General features: G+C 35.6%; 1 protein-coding gene across 2 annotated transcripts in view; it reads left to right on the plus strand.

Annotated features, from left to right (window-relative positions):
• Positions 1 to 22,964, plus strand: part of GXYLT1 (glucoside xylosyltransferase 1) — a 43,504-nt gene that overhangs the window by 15,071 nt on the left and 5,469 nt on the right. For both annotated transcript variants that reach the window (XM_021704895.1, XM_044915436.1), the window contains 5 exons: positions 4,329 to 4,500; positions 7,967 to 8,092; positions 10,750 to 11,001; positions 19,874 to 19,997; positions 20,306 to 20,478. In XM_021704895.1, the coding sequence (XP_021560570.1) occupies positions 4,329 to 4,500; positions 7,967 to 8,092; positions 10,750 to 11,001; positions 19,874 to 19,997; positions 20,306 to 20,478 (847 nt within the window). The remainder of the gene's footprint in view (positions 1 to 4,328; positions 4,501 to 7,966; positions 8,093 to 10,749; positions 11,002 to 19,873; positions 19,998 to 20,305; positions 20,479 to 22,964) is intronic.

The following is a 22,964-nucleotide window of genomic DNA, read 5'->3' on the forward strand; positions in this document are numbered from 1 at the left end:
CTAATAATGGAAAGACAGGCAAATAATCCAAATAAAGGATTATTCTGCAAAAACAAAACAATAATATCACGTCATGAATGCCACCACCACCCCCCCCGCATTCAGCTGTGAGATCTATTTATAGTCTCCTTCCTTGTAGAACAGTTCCCCAGACTTTTTTGGGGGGGTGGTCGTGGTATCTTTCATGACATGATATTTTTGTTTTGTTTTTGCAGAATGTTCCTTTATTTGGATTTGCCTGTCTTTCCATTATTAGATTCTGGATTTGGGGCAGGAATACTGCATAGGTGATACTGTGCTCTTCTTTGGGCATGCTCTCAGGAAGCTTCTGTCATAAGTTTAACATTTGTTAACTTTGATCATGTGGTTAAGGTGGTGGTGTCACATTTCTACATGTTAACAGTACCTTTATCCCCTTTGTAATGTGTGGGGATAACACCTTGATACTCTGTGGTTGTAGCAATCATTATTCTTGTTCAAATCATCGGTTACAGTGGCGATTGCAAAATAGTGATTTTTGTAATTCTGAATTTCCTTCTACATTATTGGCTGATATTTGTGTTTAAAGAAGGGTTTCCCCCTTCCCCCTAGCCCCTTTATTTAGTATCTTTTTAGACCTACGGATTCATTTTCTTTTATGTGTTATCATTCATTACTGTCATAATTCCTGTTGATGCTCAGGTTATGCCATATTTAGCCATGGAAGCACTCAGGTATTATCTTTGAATTATCTGTAGAATTTCTTCTAATCATACATCTGTAGAAAAATAGGTTTGACTTAAAAATGACCTTTTGGATAATATTTCTTTAAATCCATAGGGACTTTCCTCTTATTCACGCTGTGATTAAAATATAGCACATTTTTACAGACCAGATTATATCATTCAAGATTTATATCATTTTGGCATCAAAATTACTTGAATGGCTCCTTCCTATATCTTATTAGAAGGTTTTAGTTATTCCTTCCTCTAGTGGTGGAAGATTACTTTAGAATTTTTTAGGTTGCAATTATTTCCTGTTCTTGGGGTCTAGGGACAGGGTGGTAAGCAGTGACATCTTTAAAGTACGGTTTATGGTGTTAAGAGTCTGTACTGTATATAATGTTTTTCTAAAAAGGGACATATAACCAAAAGGAAGTTGACAATACTCCTTCCATAGAAATTGGTGGAAGGAGTGCTGGCAGTGTGACTAAAACAAGTCTTGCTAAAATGCTTGGGAGGAGTCAGATCTGATACTGATTTTAGAGGGATTTTTTTCTTTTTTTTTTTAACCCGGAAGAACATTTCACTTATTTTCTTAAGAAGGTTTTATTATACTTGTCTTTGTGTGGAGAATTCTGTGCAAAACAGCACATGACTATTGTGGCTTACTTTTTAAATCTCTGAGCTTTAGCTTCGAGGCAGATCTAGTTATGATCAGTTAAGCAATCCAAGCCCATTGCCAATTTTAAAGTCTTGGTGTGGAGGCACTTACCTGAAAGATGAGATAATTTAGAGCTTTGTAAAATTGTTGTGTGTCTTGATTGCCTTGTCTTTCTTTAACTTTTATCACTGTGGCTTCCACTGCTTTGAGATGAACCGGGTATACATTACCTTGCTCTAGGTACAGAGGGCGTAGATAGTCTCCCCTCACATAGGGTTTCAGTGTTATAAACTGAGGGACTTAACAGAAAAGAGGGAAACAGAGGGTGCTGCCAAGGGAGGAGGTACTACTTCTTTCTAATTGCTGTCAATGGAAAAGAACAGAGCTTTAAAAAGACAGGCTATTGCTAACACCAGATTGCTAACACCATCTATGTGAAGGAAGTGGCACAGCAGGTGGGTGGGGAATGGATAAACTGTGGTAATTCTGAAACAAATGATGTTTGCACAGTTGGATAGACATGTGCAAAATTAGGCAATTGTTCCCTACTTCAGACTATTCATAAAATTTAATTCCTGGCAGATTAATATAAATTTTAAAAACAAAGTATTGTATTTTAGTGGTAATCTTAACCTTAATGAAGAATGAAATATCACCACCGTTTCTGATATAGTAAATAATGCTCCTTGCAAGAATACCACTTTATATGTGACTTCTTCATTTAATACCATTAACAAAGTGGTGTAATAATATGTAACTTTATGAATCGTCTGGGGAAGGTTTCTTAAAAACAGTTCAATTGTTTTAAATAACCTCGTTTATAGAATCTTTGGCCCTTTAGCCTGAACAAAGGGTTAGTTACCAGGGTATTGAGTTTAAGTTTTATCCTTCCAGTAGAAGGATCAGGGAGGAAATGACCCATGTGTTTTCTAGACGATAAGTATTTGGGGTCAAGAGCTTTTCAGCTCCCCTGCTGAAGGCCGACCATTACCAGTACTCACATAAGTGAGAAATGTCCCTTGTAATAGAAGTGAACCCGTTTTCAGGCCTTAGGAGCCCGGTCAGACCAGAAAAGCATCAGTTTCAGACAGCTATCTTAATACTTCATCTCCAGGCTCTTAGCAAAACAGACTTGTTAATAGGAAGGGATAGATCCACAATAAAAGCGGGAGCATGGTTTTTTTTATCCTATTAATATAAAATAATTACACTTGTTTAATGTTAAAACATTGAGATGTATGAATTTGGCATTCAGGTATGTTTTATATAGTCAGTTGTTTGTATTTAATGTTATTCCTCAGTATGATTTTGTTTTCTCATCTCCTGGTCAGTTGAGGGATGACCCATGAGCAAGAACAAGATTTTCCTCAGAAAATAGTTCTGTTTCACCTTGACACATGTACATGTGAATACTCAAGATTACAAAGTCCTATGTTAAGGAATATAACTACAGTTGATTTTAACTTTCAAATTTAAGAAAAATGATTAATCACTCATTCCCGCTATTGCAAATCTCAGTAATGTATACATACAACTGTTAATGTTAAATAATGTAATTTCTAACCCTTATACATTTTACGGAAAGGATCTCTGTAAGCAAGAACTGAATTCAAGTCAGATTTTATGTTTTTAGTTTAGAATGTTTGTACTTTGTAATACCTTAATGTGTTACTAGTTTTGTTTTATGTTGTCTTCCATTCTTCTGTTCTTTTAGCTGTCAGTTCCAAAATGATTATTTTATGCCATAATTACAGGTGAAATCTGAATTTAATATTACACATAGGTTATTTTATTTTATTTTATTATTATTATTTTTTAAAGATTTTATTTATTTATTTGACAGAGAGAGACACAGCGAGAGAGGGAACACCAGCAGGGGGAGGGGGAGAAGGAGAAGCAGGCTCCCCGCAGAGCAGGGAGCCCGATGTGGGACTTGATCCCAGGACCCTGGGATCATGACCTGAGCCGAAGGCAGTCGCTTAACCGACTGAGCCACCTAGGCACCCATAGGTTATTTTATTTAATAACAGTGTAGTCACACATAAATAATTCTGTTCTTTATATGCTAGTGAATTATTATTAGTTCACTATTAAGATGCAAGGGTTTTGAAAGGGTCCTTAGACCCGGTGTTGTGCACTGCTGCTCTCTATTAGAAGTAGGGTCTGACATAGCCTAAGCCAATAACTTGCGTTTAGGGAATCTTTCCTTCCAAAATCCATACTGATGTGTAATTAGTATGTTTTAGACCACCTCAGAAATTTTTACCTCTCACTGATTACTTGGTGGTTGGAACTGAATGTTTATAGGTGAAAAAAGTTATGTGAAGGAAACTTTTTCCTATAATTAGTATGGTTGAAAATTGGGTATAATACTGAAATATTTATGGGTGAATTTATGTCTGGGTTTGCTTCAGAATGATCTGTTGGTTAGTGAAAGGGATGTGGAGAGGGATTTAGATGAAGAAAGAATACCTTTGAATGGATGTTTATAACAGTTAGGAGATGGGTACATGGGGATTTATTCTATTCTCTCTACTTCATATGTTTTTGAGATTTTTTTTAAATAAAACTAAAAAATAATTGAATGGAAGACCTTCAATCGGTGATGCTCCTTTTGTCATTTGGGGGGTTCCTTGAGAGAATTAAGCCCTAATGCATCTAGTCTGAGTAATGAATTAACTTTTCTCCTGTGTAGAATGGTGCTACTTATGTGCTATTCTTGGGAGAATTGAGACAGTAGTAATTTTTTTTTTGGTTCCTAGTGAGGAACGTTGGCTGAGAAAGGCTGGTTGAGGTTACAGAAATATATAATTGACTCAACATTGTACTATTGTGTAATTTGATATTTCTTTGCTTTTCAAGTAGAAATTTTGAACTTCAGTTTTTGAACATGGTCAAAATACCGTGTTGTTAACATGTTACCCTATACTAAAACTGTTGGAAAATGTGGTTTTCTTTTCTATTAGGTATAGTCTGAATGTGCAGCCCATTCAGAGAATGCACCTCGCTGTGGTTGCCTGTGGTGAAAGACTGGAAGAAACTGTAACCATGTTGAAGTCAGCTATCATTTTCAGCATCAGACCTCTTCAGTTCCATATTTTTGCTGAAAATCAACTACATGATAGTTTTAAAGGCATAGTAAGTATTTGAGACTTTGTTAAGACTGCAGAGGTGAATATTTAATGGTATACTATCACAGAATGTTGTTTTATTCCTTCATTGAACAAAACTGTTTACTCAGTAACTAAATGCCCTCCTAGAGTTGGGCTGCCACTTCCATTTAAGAGTCCAGATCTAGGGTGTAAGAGGAGGGTTTGTTTTCGAAAAGAAGTAAGTTGCTTAAAGTCCTTTGCCAAGCATGGAGGTTTTATTTCACTGGCTATAGGTCCGGGATGATTTGACCGGAAAATCCTGTAGCTTAATTTTATTCCCATCCTTGGCTTGGGAGTGCCTCAACAACAAAGATTTTAATTCTGTTTTCAGGGGTGGGAGCTCTTAATTGACAGTATGGAAGGAAGTGGCTTTTTGTTTTGATAAGAAAGTTCTTTATTTTGGTTTTGTATTAGTTACAATCAGTTTGGCTATATTGGCAGAAAACCCAAACTAGCAGTGGCTTAAACAAGATAGAAGTTTATTTCTCTCTCACATAAGAGTAGGCAGTCTATGGTATATGGTAGCTCCATGTCTTCAGGGACTCTGGCTCTGTCTTGTGGCTGAGCCATTTTAACATAAGACTTCTCCTTCATGGTCCAAGATGCTACTCACTCTTCAGCCCTCACACCCATATTTTAACCAACACAAGGGAGAAAGGAGTGAGGAAGGCAATCCCTTCCTACCCTCTATGGATATTTTCCAGAAGTTGCATATGATATTCTTGCCAATATCTCATTGGCCTGAACTAAGTCATGTAACCTTACTGTTACAGCTGTTTGTGAGGGTTAAAAATACATTCTTTAATCAGGACTGCCATGTAACCTCCCTAACAATAAAAAAATTATTACTATGCAAGAAGAGTAGAACGGATAGATATGAGGGAAGAACATATAAGAAAAAAGAAAATTCACCTGAAATCTCACTACCTTGTGTTCTGAGACAGTGGTAAAGATGATAATAGTGATTACCCCCCTCCCCACTATCTTTGTTTATCTTTGTACACTAAGTTAACTTTTCAAACTGATTTGGTTTTTATGCTTGGCCTAACTATGTAGAAAAATATGTATTTGGTGTTTTCTCAAGTTAAAGTAGTTCAAAATACTGAGTGAAAAATACTACTTGTGACCTCAAGTCTTTTAGTTTTCAAACAAAATCTTTGATTCCAAGAGGTATAAAGCTTTACTTACTGTTCTAAAATATTTCTAGTGTCTGTATTTTTTTTTTTTAAAGATTTTATTTTTAAGCAATCTCTACACCCAACATGGGCCTCATACTTCCTGAGATCAAGAGTCACATGCTCTACTGACCAAGCCAGCCAAGCACCTCTGGTGTCTGTATTTTTGATATGTGCTTTTGTAATCTTGATCTCTTTGTCTGGATTGTTTTCTAAAATAATAACTGAGGAATTACTCTTGTCTTAACAGTTCAGGGAATAGCAACAGATTGCTATGGAATGTGGAAACCTTTGGAAGTGTAATAAAAAAATCAAATTATTGTTTCATCTTATATGCAGCTTTAGTGTTTTGTTCGAATCTGATTGCTTGTGTAATCTATACTGTATTTTTAAAAAATTTATTTATTTAATTATTTGAGTGGGGGGTGGGGCAGAGAGAGAATCCTTAAGCAGACTCCCCGCTGAGTGCGGAGGCTGTTGAGGGGCTCAGTCCCCCAACCCATGAGATCACGACCCGAGCTGAAACCAAGAGTCAGATGCCCAAGTGACTGAGCCACCCAGGCGCCTCAATATATACTGTATTTTTAAACTTGGTTTTTAACTATTACAATTCTGAGAATGTTTGGTTTTGCTTTTGATGAAAGTATCAAATACTAGTAGAACATGCTTTTACTGCAAAAAAGATGACTAAATACTAGAATTAAGGAAAAAGTGACTAAGCTTTCCTTTTGAAGTTGATATTGAAAGTATCTTTAAGTGATTTATAACTCGTGCAGGGAAAATAAAATGCTAGTGTTTTAAACTAATAAACAGAAACATCAAAGCAGAATGTTGGAGTTAAAGATACTCCCTTAAACTATGTTGGAAGGCATTAATATTTTTAAAAATTACTTGGGGCGCCTGGGTGGCTCAGTTGGTTAAGCAACTGCCTTCGGCTTAGGTCATGATCCTGGAGTCCCGGGATCGAGTCCCACATCGGGCTCCCTGCTCAGCTGGGGGTCTGCTTCTCCCTCTGACCCTCTTCCCTCTCGTGCTCTCTGTCTCTCATTCTCTCTCTCTCAAATAAATAAATAAAATCTTAAAAAAAATAAATAAATAAAAATTACTTGAACACAGTGATAATTAAAAAAGAGCATCTTCGGGGCGCCTGGGTGGCTCAGTCGTTAAGCGTCTGCCTTCGGCTCAGGTCATGATCTCAGGGTCCTGGGATCGAGTCCCGCATCGGGCTCCCTGCTCGGCGGGAAGCCTGCTTCTCCCTCTCCCACTCCCCCTGCTTGTGTTCCCTCTCTCGCTGTGTCTCTCTCTGTCAAATAAATAAAATCTTTAAAAAAAATAAAAAAGAGCATCTTCAGCCTATTACATAAGCTACTTAGTTTTTCTCCCCATGTATGGTTTTTAATAAACTTTATTATTTTTTAATTTTGACATTTTAAATTTATTTTTAATTTTTAACTTTTAATTAATTAATTTAGTGATTGTGAACCATTGGGGAGGGGCAAAGGGAGAGTGAGAGAGAATCTAAAGCAGGCTGTACATTCAGCATGGAGCCCAACATGAGGCTCAATCTCATGACCCTGAGATCATGACCTGAGCCAAAATTAAGAGTCGGATGCTTAACTGACTATATATTGTGAATGCTCTGTAGGAAACTTGTCTTAAACTGACTTTGAAAGAATTTAGTGTCTTGAAATGCATGAAAAGTAAACCTGTTCATTATAGATTTTCAGATCTTTTTGCTTTTTGTAATGAATTTTTCAAAAATTGGCATTGATATATGTTTATCAGTATTTTATTATCAGGAATATCCATGCATATTAAAAATACAAAAATATCCATGCATATTAAAAATACCAGTTTCATATTGGTCTGACTTTGAGTGTAGACGTTTTCTGTTATACATACTTTGGTAATAAAATTAGTGCTTATTTTTTTTGAGTTTAATTTGTTTAGGGATTTATAGGATTTATACATCAGGTAAAGATGAGATAGATGAACAACATGCAGGGCTTTCAGCTTTCTGATTTTGTGTTGGTTAACTTTCATTGTGCCTCTGATCTTTATGGTGGAGTCTTTCCAGAATATTATTATGATTGTAAGATTTTGAATGAAAACAAATGGTGGGAAAGAAGAATCTGACTTTCTCTTAACTGTGTACAGCATAACATATAGTATCTTTAATTTTTAGCTTTTTAAAATAATCTATTGGTTTATGATTTTACAGAGAAAATTAAAAATGAAATAATCTAAACTGAGGTTTTTTTTATATATTTTTTTTAGCTTGATAGCTGGTCATTTCTGCAGACATTTAATTATTCATTATACCCAATAACTTTTCCAAGTGAGAATGCAGCGGAGTGGAAAAAGCTTTTTAAACCTTGTGCTTCCCAGAGATTATTCTTGCCAGTAAGTTTTTTCTCTAGTGTTTTTTTTTCCTAATTTTGCTTTTACACACGAGTTAATGAAGAGTTACATGTAAATGAGTTAAATAAACATACACATGTAGATTTTCCCTTTGAACATTAGGAAAAATCTTCTGATAGAACAAATAAAAGCTACAAAAGAAAATACCTGTTAAAAATGAAAAATGTAAGTAATTTCTGTGGAAATACTATTTCTTACATTTTAATTTATTCAGGTGCTGTAAACTGTTTTATTTCTAAGAAAGAATAGAGGTCATCAGATCTTACTGGAGCCAGGTCTGTTGCCAGCAGAAATGCAGTGGCAGTATCACCTTCTCGTTGCTCACTGCATTTATACTTTGCGAAGTGAAGTAGATTGTATCATTAAATAGCCATTTCTGTCTTATACCAAGCCACGTTACGCTTTCCAGATTATATTTTAACACAGCCACAGATTTAAAGCATGTGAACTCAAAGGGAAATGGGAACCATTTGTTCAGTGGAGCTGTTCTTTGGTGGTGGTCTCTGGTGATAAACCCTGATCATTTTTTTTTTTTTTTTTTTAGTATTTTATTTATTTGACAGCACAGGCAGGGGAGGCTGCAAGGCGGAGGGAGAGGGAGAAGCAGACTCCCTGCTGAACAGGGAGCCTGATGCGGGGCTTGATCCCAGAACCCTGGGATCATGACTTGAACTGAAGGCAGATGCTTAACCGACTGAGCCACCCAGGCATCCCAGATCATTTTTTTTTTAATCTGAAAATATTCAGAAGCAAGGTTACCTCTTCATTTTGAGTTGATTTCATCCACATCTGTAGCAGTAGAAATACTGAATTTAAGAAGCTCACAAATTTGTGGAAAGTGTATGAATTATGGGGGAAGAAACTTTAGTTACTTGTTATTCTTAAATGGAGCAAAGCAATTCTTAGCATATTAAGATATAATTTACTGAATCCAGGTCATCAGTAAGATTTAAAGTTATAATTTTGATCACTGAGTCTGCCTAACCAGTAACTTTGTTGGCATGTGTAAAAAATTTGGATCCTAGGATCTTTCTCAGTCTCTGCTTCCATTGTAAGAGGCACACAAATAAGGGGTTAAGATAGGGGAAAAAAAAAAAAACCCAAGAAGTTTTAGGTATTTCATGTAGACTTTACAAGTTTAGAACGAAATTTTTATGTTGAATCATTGTTGTATCACATTTAATAAATTGAGTGCTTATTTTTTGCCAAGAATCTGTACTGAAGTTCTGGTATATAGGAATGAATAGAACAGATGGGTTTCTTATTTTTATAGAGCTTATTGTCTGATGTGGGAGGCAGGGATTAATCAAATACAATATGACGTTCAATAAACAAATATATTACTGAAAAAACAATACATGATGATAGAAGCCTAAGGTTACAGCCATTTCCCTTTCATTTTGTTCTCCATTATTAACAAGTTTAATTGTTGGTGTTGTGATATGAAATTTTCCAGATCATTTAGTGATGCAATCTGGTTAAATTCCTAAATGGAATTTGAAACACTAAAATAAAATACTTGAAACCTGTCAAATTGTCCTCATATTTCACTGTTAGTTCTGCATCTTTTTAACCAGATTTAAGTAAATTGATGCTTTATTTTTCTAAGTGGTACTTTTTTTATTACTGAGTTTCTCTTTTTTGAAATAGATTCCCTACTCAGGCTCTGCATTCAAACCACTTTTTTCCCCCCAGCTTGATATTAAATCAGCTGGTGGGGGAAATGGGGTGATTGCAGCCTTGTAGCTGCTCATTAAGGTGATGGCTTAACCTTACCAGAAGGAGGAGGCAACAGTTTTGAAAAGGAGCAGAACAAGGACCAAACTCTTCTCTTTATATTCTTAACTAAAGAGATTTAGGTTAATCTAATAATTGAGTTCTAATACACTGATACATGCAGTAAATTTAAATTTGCAGGAATTGGTTTCTAAATTTTGTGAGTAAGACAGATATAAAAAGTTTTCCTTGAAAAATCCCTGTAGAAGACACATTCAGCATCTCTCAGAAAGTAATAATATAGCCAGTCCTTCTTTAAAGACACCTCTTGTCTTCACCCTTGCTAAGTATATGCACATTTACTTTCATTTGTTGGGAGACAGTAAGCATGAAAATAAAACAGCATGGATTCCAGAGCTAGGTGGTCTGGGGTCCAGTTTTGGCTCTATCATTTACTAGTTGAGACCAAAATGGTACAGTGGTGCCAGCCATTAGTGTTACAGGCCAAGGGAACAAATTCAGAAGATCTTTATTTTATTGGTTTATTTCTGTATTTATTTTAGGAAATTAAGATTCAGGATATAAATTCAGCTAAGTTAATGTTATTTTCCATTACTAAAAACATTATGTCCCTAATCTTTGACCATATTGCTTTTATTTTATTTATTTTTCCAGTTGTTAGTATTTATTTTTTTGTTCTGATTTGTTTTTATAGCTTTTGTTCTCTGAAAGTTAATATAAAGATTAGCATAGTATCTCCATATATACTATTGTAAAAAAATGACAGTTTAGGAAAGATTACTTAAAAAAATTAACATAATTAACTTGTCTCATAGGTATTTCTTTTACAACAAAAGCCTTTTTTATGTTTTATATTAAATAAATAGAATTATAATTAATGTTTCAAATATCTCTTCTCATAGTTAATCCTGAAAGAAGTTGACTCACTATTGTACGTCGACACTGATATCCTTTTTTTACGGCCCGTTGATGATATTTGGTCTTTACTAAAGAAATTTAATTCCACACAAATTGCTGCAATGGCGCCAGAACATGAAGAGCCACGAATAGGGTGGTATAATCGCTTTGCCAGGCATCCATATTATGGAAAAACTGGAGTAAACTCTGGAGTTATGTTGATGAACATGACTAGAATGAGAAGGAAATATTTCAAGGTAAGTCACTGATACAGTTAGTTGGTTAACAGTTCTCTATTTTCCTTCCACAAATTGTTTGGTTTCCAATATAGTTTTGTTTTATTAAGAACTAGATTAAACTACTCAGAATTTTCCTACTTATTTAGAATAATTGAAGAAAAGTGTGTCCTGTGGTAGATCAAGCCAGATGTCCTTAAAAATGAAGTAAAATAACAATGCATTAAGTAGTGAACGTCATCTTTCTAGATTGTTATTCTAGGTAATAGTTGTCATTTTGTAGTCGTGCAACTGTAGAACATCTTGGGGGTGACACAGAGATGTGAAGAGCTTAAGACTCTGGACCCTGTTGGCCAGGTTTAAAACTCTAGGACCTCGAGTGAATTTTGAACATCTCTGGGCTTTAGTTTTCTCAAATGTGAGATGAGGATGGTAGGTAACATTACTTACATCATAGGACTTTTATAAAGATTGAATTAGGGGTGCCTGGGTGGCTCAGTCATTAGGCGTCTGCCCTTGGCTTGGGTCGTGGTCCCGGGGTCCTGGGATCGAGCCCCACATCGGGCTCCCTGCTCGGTGGGAGGCCTGCTTCTTCTTCTCCACTCTCCCTGCTTGTGTTCCGTCTCTCGCTGTGTCTCTCTCTGTCAAATAAATAAATAATACCTTTAAGAAAAAAAAAGATTGAATTAGAACAGTGGCTAACACATTATAAATGTGAGCTGTTTGGGGCTATTGGAAGTTAACATTAAAAAAAATTCTTGGGGTGCCTTGGTGGCTCAATTGGTTAAGCATCTGCCTTCAGCTCAGGTCATGATCTCAGGGTCTTGGGATCGAGCCCTGTGTTGGGGTCCCTGCTCAGGGGGAACCTGCTTCTCCCTTTCCCTCTGCCCCTCCCTCCCACTGTGTGCCTTCTCCCTCTCTCCCTCTCTCAGATAAATAAATGAAAGCTTTAAAAAAAAGTTCTTGCATGTTTCTTATCTCTCAAATTGTGGGGTCAGTGGAAGAATCAGGCTATTTAGATTCTCTGCATTCTGAATAGAGGAGTATGTTGTATGGTTTACCAATTTTATGTTGATGAGTTTTATGTCATTGTAGTTTGTGGGCACTGGAGTCAAACTGTCTTTATGTTTAACCTTGCCACCTATGCATTTATTTAACCACTAGCTGGTTAACTTTAAATGTCAATTCTCTTAACTGAAAAATAGATAATAAGTGGACTTATGTAGGTTGTCAGTTTAAAGGAGATCCTTTTAAAATACTTAGTACATCTCTTCAACAAATGGTGCTGGGAAAACTGGACCACTTTCTTACAGTATACACAAAAATAAACTCAAAATAGATTAAAGATCTAAATGGGAGACCTGAAACCATAAAAATCCTAGAAGAGAGCACAGGCAGTAATTTCTAACATCAGCTGTAGCAACATTTTTCTAGATAGTCTCTTGAGGCAAGGAAGACAAAAGCAAATATAAAATAAACTATTGGGACTACATCAAAATAAAAACCTTCAGCACAGCAAAGGAAACCATCAACAAAACTAAAAGACAATCTACTGAATGGGAGAAGGTATTTGCAAATGACATACATAATAAAGGGTTAGTATCCAAAATATATAAAGAGCTTATACAGCTCAACACCCAAAAAACAAATAATTCAAATAAAAAATGGGCAGAAGACATCTGCAGATATTATTCCAAAGAAGACATCCAGATGGCCAACACACACACGAAAAGATGCTCAACATCACTCATTCTAAGGGAAATACAAATCAAAACTACAAAGATACCACTTCATGCCTGCCAGAATGGCTAAAATCAAAAACACAAGAAACAACAAGTGTTGGTGAGGATGTGGAAAAAAAGGAACCTTTATCCAGTGTTGGTGGAAAAAAAACTGGTGCAGCCGCTATGGAAAACAGTATGAGGTTCCTCAAAAAAATTAAAAATAGAATTACAGTGTGATACAGTAACTCCACTATTGGGTACTTTCCCAAAGAATACAAAAACACTAATTGAAAAAGATATATGAACCCTTATGTTTATTGCAGCGTTATTTACAATAGCCATAAAATTATGGAAGCAAGCAACCCAAGTGTCCATTGATAAATGAATGGATAAAGAAGATGTGTGTGTATGTATATATATATATATACACACACATATACATACACACAATGGAATATAACTCAGCCATAAAAAGGAATGAAATCTTGCCATTTGCAATAACATGGGTGATCTAGAGAGTATAATGCTAAGTGAAATAATTCAGAGAAAGACAAGTACCATGTGATTTCATTCTATATGGAATTTAAGAAACAAAACAAATGAACAAAGAAAAAAGACAAACCGAGAGACAGACTCTTGACTATAGAGAACAAACTGATGATTACCAGAGGGGTGGTGGGAGGGGAGATAATGTGGAATAGGTGATGGGGATTAAAGAGCACACTTATGATGAGCACTGAGTAATGTATGGAATTGTTGAATCACTATATTGAATGCTTGAAACTAACATAACATTGTATGATAATTATATTAGAATTAAAAATAAAAATAAAATGCTTAGTGCAGAGCATGGCACATAGTAAGCACTTAAATGTTAGCTAAATACAGTGACTTCTGAAATACCCATATAGACGTGCTGTTTATCCCTTTGCATCTGGTTGGGGCTGTATTAAACATTAAGGAATATTATGTCTTTTATGATATGAGAAAATATGTTTGTATATGTGTATGTATGCATATATATTTGTCAGATGTTTTTCTTATGGCTTCTGGTAGACCAGACTTCACACCATTATTTATTACTCCTTTTTGTGTGTCTTATTTAAATTTTGGCTTCATTTAGAGTTGTTTCCTTGATTCGTCTTTGGTGTGTGCAGCAGAACTGCTTGCAGCCATGCCCATGCCTCGACATTTCAATCTTATGACTGTTTGTACCCATTGTTCTTTTTTCTGTAGATCTAGTAAACTTAGTTTTTTTGTTGTTGTTTTTAGCCTTCTCATTTTCTGAACCTTTTTGAAATCTTGATTTCATTTCAATTTTGTCTCCCACAGTTGAATGCTTTAACAAGGCTAGTGTAACCTGTGCTCTTGCTTAACAGTGAACATTTCTTCAGCTACCTAATTTGTTAATACAGCTTAAGTTTTAAAATTTCACGTACATAAAGTTGTACTAAATAAAACAGGCAAATTATAAAAAAAAAAAAAAAGGGGCGCCTGCGTGGCTCAGATGGTTAAGCGTCTGCCTTCGGCTCAGGTCATGATCCCAGGGTTCTGGGATCGAGTCCCGCATCGGGCTCCCTGTTAGGCGGGGAGCCTGCTTCTCCCTCTGCCTCTGCCTCTCTCTCTCTCTCTGACTTTCATGAATAAATAAATAAAACATTTAAAAAAAATTATAAAACAGGCATAATACCATGAGTTCCTCCTCTTCTGATTGTTAGCTTATGCACAGTAATTTTATACCAGAAGATGGTGCTATAAGATTACCTGCTAAAGAATAATACGACTTCTCAGTAACTCTTCATTTGAAATTCATAGAATTATGAGAAGCTTACTATTGCAAAGAACCTTAGAGATAATTTAGTAAACAACATTATTTTTTAAACATTTCAAAATTACAACTCTCCAGTTCAAATCTATGATTGTCTTTTACTTATTTAAATGTCACTCCTAAATACTTTCAACGTCCCCCCCCCCCTTTTTTTTGTCATGGCATGTTCTAAAATCAACTAGAACTGTAGATGCAGGAGTTGAAATCATTTCTAAACTTTCAAACTTTGTTTTCTTTCTTTTTTCTTTTTTTTAAAGATTTTATTTATTTGACAGAGATAGCGAGAGCAGGAACACAAGCAGGGGGAGTGGGAGAGGGAGAAGCAGGCTTCCTGCTGAGCAGGGAGCCCGATGTGGGGCTCGATGTGGGGCTCGATCCCAGGACCCTGGGATCATGATCTGAGCTGAAGGCAGACGCTTAAAGACTGAGCCACCCAGGCGCCCCTCAAACTTTGTTTTCATCTGTGTATAATAGACTTAATGAAGAAGACTATGAGACACATGATTATACATTAATTACATTAATACATTAATTCAGTAGGTGCAGTTTACTTCAACCTACCATCCCTGTGTTGCCCAGTGGGAACAACACAGATTTGCTTTGTTTTCAAATATTACTGTATTTATGATTGCTAATATGTTTCTGTAAAATTTTTGTTTCCTTTTTTCATATGTTTGTTTTTCCTGGTTGTTTTCCAGACTGTATCTGTAGCAAACATTGCCTTGTTTTTTCCTACTAATTCTACAGTTTCTGGCTCTAGTGATTACTTATACTAACTTTCTAAACTGTTCCCTACACATCTGTGAATGTTGCTCCATGGTACTTACTGCATGAAAAGCTGTAAGACTACCCATTTAAGATAATGGCCATATTTTAAATTCTTAATTTGCTTTGCTGTCACCCAGTCCCTACCATTCATGACTGTTCATTTCCAAACTAATGTATTATATGCATTAAAAATTAAAATAGTAAAAATTCTGCTTTTTTGTTGTTTCTCATTATGCTTGGTAGTTGTGGTTAAGCTATTGCTTTGTATTTTGTGTTACAATTATGTTTGCAGTATTGAATCCCTATTAGGATATTTCTTAGCCTTTTTCTATTAGGGAAAACCAAAGAATATAAGTAAGGCATCTTTAAAAAAATTTGTTTTTTGTTTTTACTTACTTTTTAAGTATTCTCAATGTGGGGCTCAAACCCACAACCCTGAGATCAAGAGTCACATGCTCTACTAAGCCAGCCAGGTGCCCCCAAATAAGGCATCTTGAGAATCCTTTTCTTGTATATTTGCTGTACTGTGTTCACATCCTGCCATATATTAATTTGTAAAGTAATTTTTGTCTGTTTTCTCCACCTACTGAGGGCAGGATGTGTGTTTTGTACAACTTTGTATTGGGAATATTTAGAATGGGGTATGAGGGGCGCCTGGGAGGCTCAGTTGTTAAGCGTCTGCCTTCGGCTCAGATCATGATCCTAGGATCCTGGGATCGAGCCCTGCATCTGACTCCCTGCTCAATGGGAGGCCTGCTTCTCCCTCTCCCACTCGCCTCTGATTGTGTTCCCTCTCTTGCTGTCTGTCTCTCTGTCAAATAAATAAAATCTTTAAAAAAAAATAGAATGGGTTATGACATAAAGTAGCAACTTAATAGGTAATTCCTGACAGGATAGATGAAAGTTTTAGAAACTGGGCCATTAGTGAGTTATTAAAAAATTGGAAAGACAACATTTCCACATCCATGAAGTAGACATGATGGTTATTTTTACATATTTGTAAAATGTATGTGGTGGAGAACTTTTATTCTATTTTATATATATATATATATATATATATATATAGCTTATGAGAACAGAGTATCTGAACATCTTACTAACAAGGGTAGAACTCTTTTCAGAGATTAGTGCAGTAACTGATCTTTGGGAATTGATGAGTTCCCAGTTTCTAGCACTGTTGGAATATGCTATGAATAGCCAGCTATCAGTTTTATATTTATATATAAGATAGACTCATAATGGTATTTTCAAAAGCATACATTATTCTGAAATGAGATTAATTGATCTTAATATGTGCACATTTTGGTGGTAGGTTGGCTAAAATTAGTAAATTAGAACTACATTTTTCTTTTTAAAAATTACAAAACGAGGGGCACCTGGCTGACTCAGAGGAGCATGTGACTTTTATTTTTTTTAGATTTTATTTATTTATTTATTTGAGAGAGTGAGAATGAGAGAGAGCACATGAGAGGGGGGAGGGTCAGAGGGAGAAGCAGACTCCCCGCTGAGCAGGGAGCCCGATGTGGGACTCGATCCCGGGACTCCAGGATCATGACCTGAGCCAAAGGCAGTCACCCAACCAACTGAGCCACCCAGGCGCCCCATGTGACTCTTGATATTGGAGTTGTGAGTTCAAGCTCCACGTTGGGTATAGAGATTACTTAAATAAATGAATAAACTTATAAATTGCAAAATGAAATCAGGCTTATAAAAATTTAAATAATTCATTGTATGTAGAATAAAAAGAAAAGTCTCGCCTTACATACCATTCTTCCCAGTTTCATTTCTTCGCCCAAATGATATTATAAACTTTGCTATATATTTTTCAGACACATTAAAAAATGTGTTTTGAAACAGATGTACATAAGCACTTACATCTTTTTATGCCTTTTATACATCTTCAGTTTGCCTTTTTTACTTAGTAAACATATAATTGACTCATTTTTATGTCAGTACATAGTCTATCATATTTTTAATGTGTATATGAGATAGCAGAGAATGGATGATTTGGTTTTATTGTTTGTGTGTACTAGTATGAGCATGTAGTTATATGGCTGGAAATATCTCATATTTTAGCTTATACTTTCTTGACTGTACTACTAGTGTGGAAAATTATATTTTCATTTAATTTTTGGCCATTTGTTTCCTCCTTTGTGAATGGCTGTTTGTCCATACCCCTTGACCATTTCTCTACTTTAAAATTTTTTTCTATAACCTGAACTCCTTTTATATGTCATGCCTCTTTTTTTTTAACAAAATTTTTATTTAAATTGAATTTAGTTAACATATAGTGTATTATTAGTTTCAGGGGTAGAATTTAGTAATTCATCAGTTGCATATAATACCTAGTGCTCACTACATCAAGTGCCCTCCTTAATGCCCATCACCCAGTTACTCCATCCCCCCACCGCCCTCCCCTCCAGCAACCCTCAGTTTGTTCCCTGTAGTTAAGAGTTTCTTATGGTTTGTCTCCCTCTCTTTTTTCTTTTTCCCCCCCTCCCATATCTTCATCTGTTTTGTTTCTTAAATTTCACATATGAGTGAAATCATATGGTATTTGTCTTTCTCTGACTGACTTATTTCGCTAGCATAATACCCTCTAGTTCCATCCAAATTTTTGCACATGGCAAGATCTCATTCTTTTTGATGGCTGAGTAATATTCCTGTGAGAGAGACAGAGAGAGAGAGAGAGAGAGTGTGTGTGTGTGTGTGTGTGTGTGTGTGTGTACATGTCACATCTTTATCCATTCATCTGTCAATGGACATCTGGGCTCTTCCATAGTTTGGCTGTTGTGGACACTGCTGCTATAAACATTGGGGTGCATGTGCCCCTTTGAATCACTTTTTGTATCCTTTGGGTAAATACCTGGTAGTGCAATTGCTGGATCATATGGTAGTTCTATTTTTAACTTTTTGAGGAACCTCCATATTGTTTTCCAGAGTGGCTGCATCAGTTTGCATTTCCACCAACAGTGTAAGAGGGTTCCCCTTTCTTCACATCCTTGCCAACATCTGTTTTCTTTTTTTTTTCCCCTAAGACTGCACTGGACCTTGTAATTTGATCTTGCACTGATTTTTTTCTTTGAATAGGTATATTTCTTCATATATATTTATATATTTATATATATTTATTATATTTGAATGGAAAGAATCCAATGAAGATTTGAACATGGCATGGTACAAGGTGTCCACCAGCCCTGTCTATTGAATGTGTTGCTAGTCTTTGTTCTTGTACAATTCAGAGTTTCCTTTTCAGATGCTAACAATATTTAGTTAACATGCTAAATGACTTATTTCGGAGTTGTCCTTTCAATAAAGTATTTTCTTATTTTTTTCCTTAAGTAAGACTTCTTTCAGTCATTTTCCAGATTGTTTTGGGGGAATTTCTGATTATTTTATAATTACTGTGTTTACTGTGTTCTGAAAACTTCACACAAGAGTAATACAGTTATAGCAGATAATATTTAGTTTAAATATATAGCTTTTTCCCTTAGGAATTCTGGCTTTTCTTTCTCTTTCTTAAAGGATAGATTGTTTTTACCCCCATTGTTTTTATTATATATCCTAGAATAGCTTATCACAATGTCTTTCAAACTGTGTATGGAGGATCAATTTTGTTTTTTAAATGTACAATTTTTCATGAGCCAATACTTTTGTAAAAATGATGTAAGTTACTAGAAAAGTATTAGATTAAATAGACCTAAAATCCTTTTGAGTTGCTATAAAGGTTTCTGAATGTTACTCTTAATTTCTGTACTTAATATTGTGAAGGACTTTAAAAATTCACTGTTGTGCACACTGAAAACTGTACTTTGAGGAATATTGGGCTAAGTCTGAAGAGTTTAAGAGTCAAATGAATTGAAAAGGCTTAGTATTCAGCTCCACTGCTTCTCACCCACATTCACAAGATCTAGAGCTCTCTTTCAACTCTGTTGTTTCCTTGGGTATTTGACTTTGTGTTTTTTAAAATAATGAGCTGTGAGCAACTTTATAGAAGCTGAAAAGGCACCTGATGAAATTCACTGTTTTTGATTTACCAGTTTCAGATTGATCTCTTTGAAATGTCAATTATAAAAGATTAACAAATCAGTCTAAGAGTGATAGTGATCCTGGTAACAATAATAGCTAACACTGAGATGTGTCATGTGCCAAGTACTCTCTAAGTACTTTTTTTTTTATATGTTAACGTGTTGAACCCATAATAACTGATATAGACCTAGGTACTATGTCTAGGCATATGACATAGGTACTGAAACTATCTGCATTTTAGGATGAGGACACAGTCATCGTACTTTAAACTATCACCTACTTTCTCTTTCCCAATCTTTCCTGACTTACTAGTTTTATCACTTCTACATTGTAGCTTCAGATACCTTCTTTTATTATCTTTACTATTCCCAAATGGACAACCCTACTCACATTTAGGTTCACGTTAGTCACTTGGTTTTATAACAGAAGAAGTTTGCATTTCTTCTTGGTGCTCTGTGATGCTAAGGGAAGAATGGAGAACTGTCATTGTGCTGCCATATTAAACATGGAAGCCTGAGGATCTTCTTAATGTATTTACCAACAGAATGACATGACAACTGTACGGCTGCGATGGGGAGATATACTTATGCCATTGCTTAAAAAATACAAACTTAACATCACATGGGGGGATCAAGATCTGTTGAATATCATCTTTTTTCATAATCCAGGTAATCATTTAAATTCCTTCTTTGCATTTGTAAAAAAAATCATAGATAATATTTAGTCAAAAATGAAGAAATGCAATTATTTGATTTTGGCTTATATTAATGATTATCACTATGTTTAAGACAGTAAAACTTTTTTTTTGAACTTTTCTTAATATTGTTTTTGTAGGAAAGGATCTAAATGCCAAACATTTTTCACTGTTTTAAATCTTCTCCTATAAGAGCTGTGTTTTTAAACTAAAATCTTTGCAGAATGTTAATTCTATGGAATTGGGGTTATTTGCTTCATTGTTTTATTTTTCTTCACATAGAAAGCCTTTTTGTTTTTCCGTGTCAATGGAATTATCGACCAGATCATTGTATATATGGAAGCAATTGCCAGGAAGCAGAAGAAGAAGGAATCTTTATTCTTCATGGGAACAGAGGTGTTTACCATGATGATAAGCAACCAGCATTTAGAGCCATTTATGAAGCACTGAGAAATGTAAGAATGTGTTTTTTTTTTAAAACTTTCTGTGTTGAAATTCTTACAAACTTAGAGAATTTGCAAGAATATACAAAGAATTTCCATATCCTTTACTCATGTTCATTAGTTATTAACATTTTACCTTATTTGCTTTACCATTGGTTCTCTTTCAGTATAGACAGGTTTTGTTCTGAACCATCTGAGTGTAAGTTGCACACCTCATGCTCTTTTACTCCTTAAAGATTTTAATGTGTTTTCACTATGAACAGGGACATTCTCTTATTAACCACAGTACAGGTATCAAACTCAGGAAATTTCATATTGATACAGTACTTTCATGTGTATTCTCTTTCGATATAGAACAGTTTCTCAGTTTTTGTCTTTTATGACATTGGCGTTTTTGGAGAATAGAGCCTCTTTACCTTTTTTTCTTATTAGAATGTTCTTCATATTGCCTTGTCTGATGTTTCCATATGATTAGGTTCAGCGTATGCCCTCCTGGTCAAAGTACTGTGTAAGCAGTGTGAGCTTCTCAGGGTATCCCATTCACAGTCACCTTTGTCTACCTGCCTTTCGTTGGCGATGCTTCTTTTGATCACTCACTCAAAATGTTCAGTTTCTCCACTGTGTAGTTGTTTTTCCTCTTGTAAGCAGTCTGTGGGGAGACTCTTTAAAATCATGTAAATACCTTCTCATCAAAATTTCTATGCTACATTTAGCATCCATTGTTGGTTCTTGTTTAAACCAGTCTTTACTATGGTAGTTGCAAATTGAGGATTGTCCAGCCCTAGTTCTCCTTCTCTGTACAACTTTGGCACTCAGCATTCTCCTGTAAGGAAGAACCATCCCCTTTTACCCATTTATTGACCTATACATTATTAGTAAGAAATCATTGATAGGTGTTTTTTTCCGATGATTTATAATGTATTATTTGTGTTGATGCCTAAGTTGTTTCCAATTTGGCCATTGGAATCCCTTTTGCCAAACTCGTGTGCCCATCTGACATATTCCCTTCATTATTTTGGGTTATTTTGGTTGACTTCAAGTTTCATGCGTTGTGGTCTGAAAATACGCGTGGAATGATCTCGATCTTTTTATACTTGTTGAGGGCTGATTTGTGACCCAGTATGTGATCTATTCTGGAGAATGTTCAACATGCACTCGAAAAGAACACCCATTTATTTAAAAGTCTGTCTTTAACCCAAAGATTTGAGGTACTGACCTTATCATATACTAAAGTTCCATTTGTAATTTCTGAATTTTCTCTTTTGTTCCACTGGTTTGTCTAATTGTGCACTAATGCTGCACTGTTTTAGTTATAAAGGCGGTGTACTGTGTTTCAATATCTCGGGGGTTACTCCCTCTTCAGAGCCTGTTCTCAGTGTTTTCCTAGCTATTGCATATTTATTTTTCCACAAATATTAACTCATTTAACTCAAAAAACAAATATTAACTCATTAACTCAAAAACCTGTATTTTTATTGGGAGCGAATCAGTTTCTTATATTAACTTAGGAGCTGCTGACGTTTTGATGGTGTTGAGACATCTTAATCGAGAGCAAGGACTATCTTTCCATTTGTTCTTTCAGGAATGTTTCATAGATTTCTTCATTCAGATTTTGAACATATCTTAAGTTGATGCTTAGGTATTTTATCTTCTTTGTTGCCTTTGTAAATGGGGTTTCCTTTTTTAAGCATCTGCTTTATATTGAGTTTGAGAAAACTATACTGCCCCTTTCCCACCCTTGCCCTAGATATCTTCTTCTTCTTTTCTTGTTCTTGCTATCCTCTTTTATGTGATTAAGGTGGGTTGACAGGGAGAGATGACTGTACTTTACATATCTCTAGTTTGAATCATAAACCAGGTCTCCGTGAATATGTTGGGGACCAAAACTTGGGGCAAGTCCAGATGAAGATTGGATCTATGATTTTGCTTAATGAACTATATCTTCCTGTCTATGCAGTTAATTCACTGATACCTGGGGAGAAGTATATGTGACCACTTATCTCTCATGCAGATGTACTCTTTGTTCTGCTAGACTGTGCCTAATCTTATGGGGATGTGAAGACAGAACATAAGTAAATAATAGGAGTGCTAGTTTGGTTTAAGTGTGGGGGTCAGGAGGAGAGCTGATTGCCTCTGTTTTTTAGATTCTTATTCTTTTTATTGCTAATGACTGGTCTAGTACAGCCTCATATATAGGAATGAGGATGAAAATATTTAACTGTAATCCTTTGTGACAGAGACTGTACTGGAACCATAAGAGGGTATAAGAACTTTGTTTGCCTTGAAGGGCCCGAGGAATCCTTGTGCCTCACTCAGAGGAGGCCTTTGAAGTGGGTCTTGAATGAGGAAGAGTTTTCCAGGAGCAGGGTCTATCTGGGCAGAGTACTGCCTGAGAAAAAGGCTCAGGGGTTTTAACACAAAAAAACACTTTTTTCATGAAAAGTCCATGGAGAGAGGTCAGGTGTGGAGCTGTTCAGTTGGAGTGGAGTGCTGGGTGA

Source organism: Neomonachus schauinslandi, chromosome 5 (genome assembly GCF_002201575.2).
Source record: "Neomonachus schauinslandi chromosome 5, ASM220157v2, whole genome shotgun sequence".
Taxonomy (NCBI): Eukaryota; Metazoa; Chordata; class Mammalia; order Carnivora; family Phocidae; genus Neomonachus; species Neomonachus schauinslandi.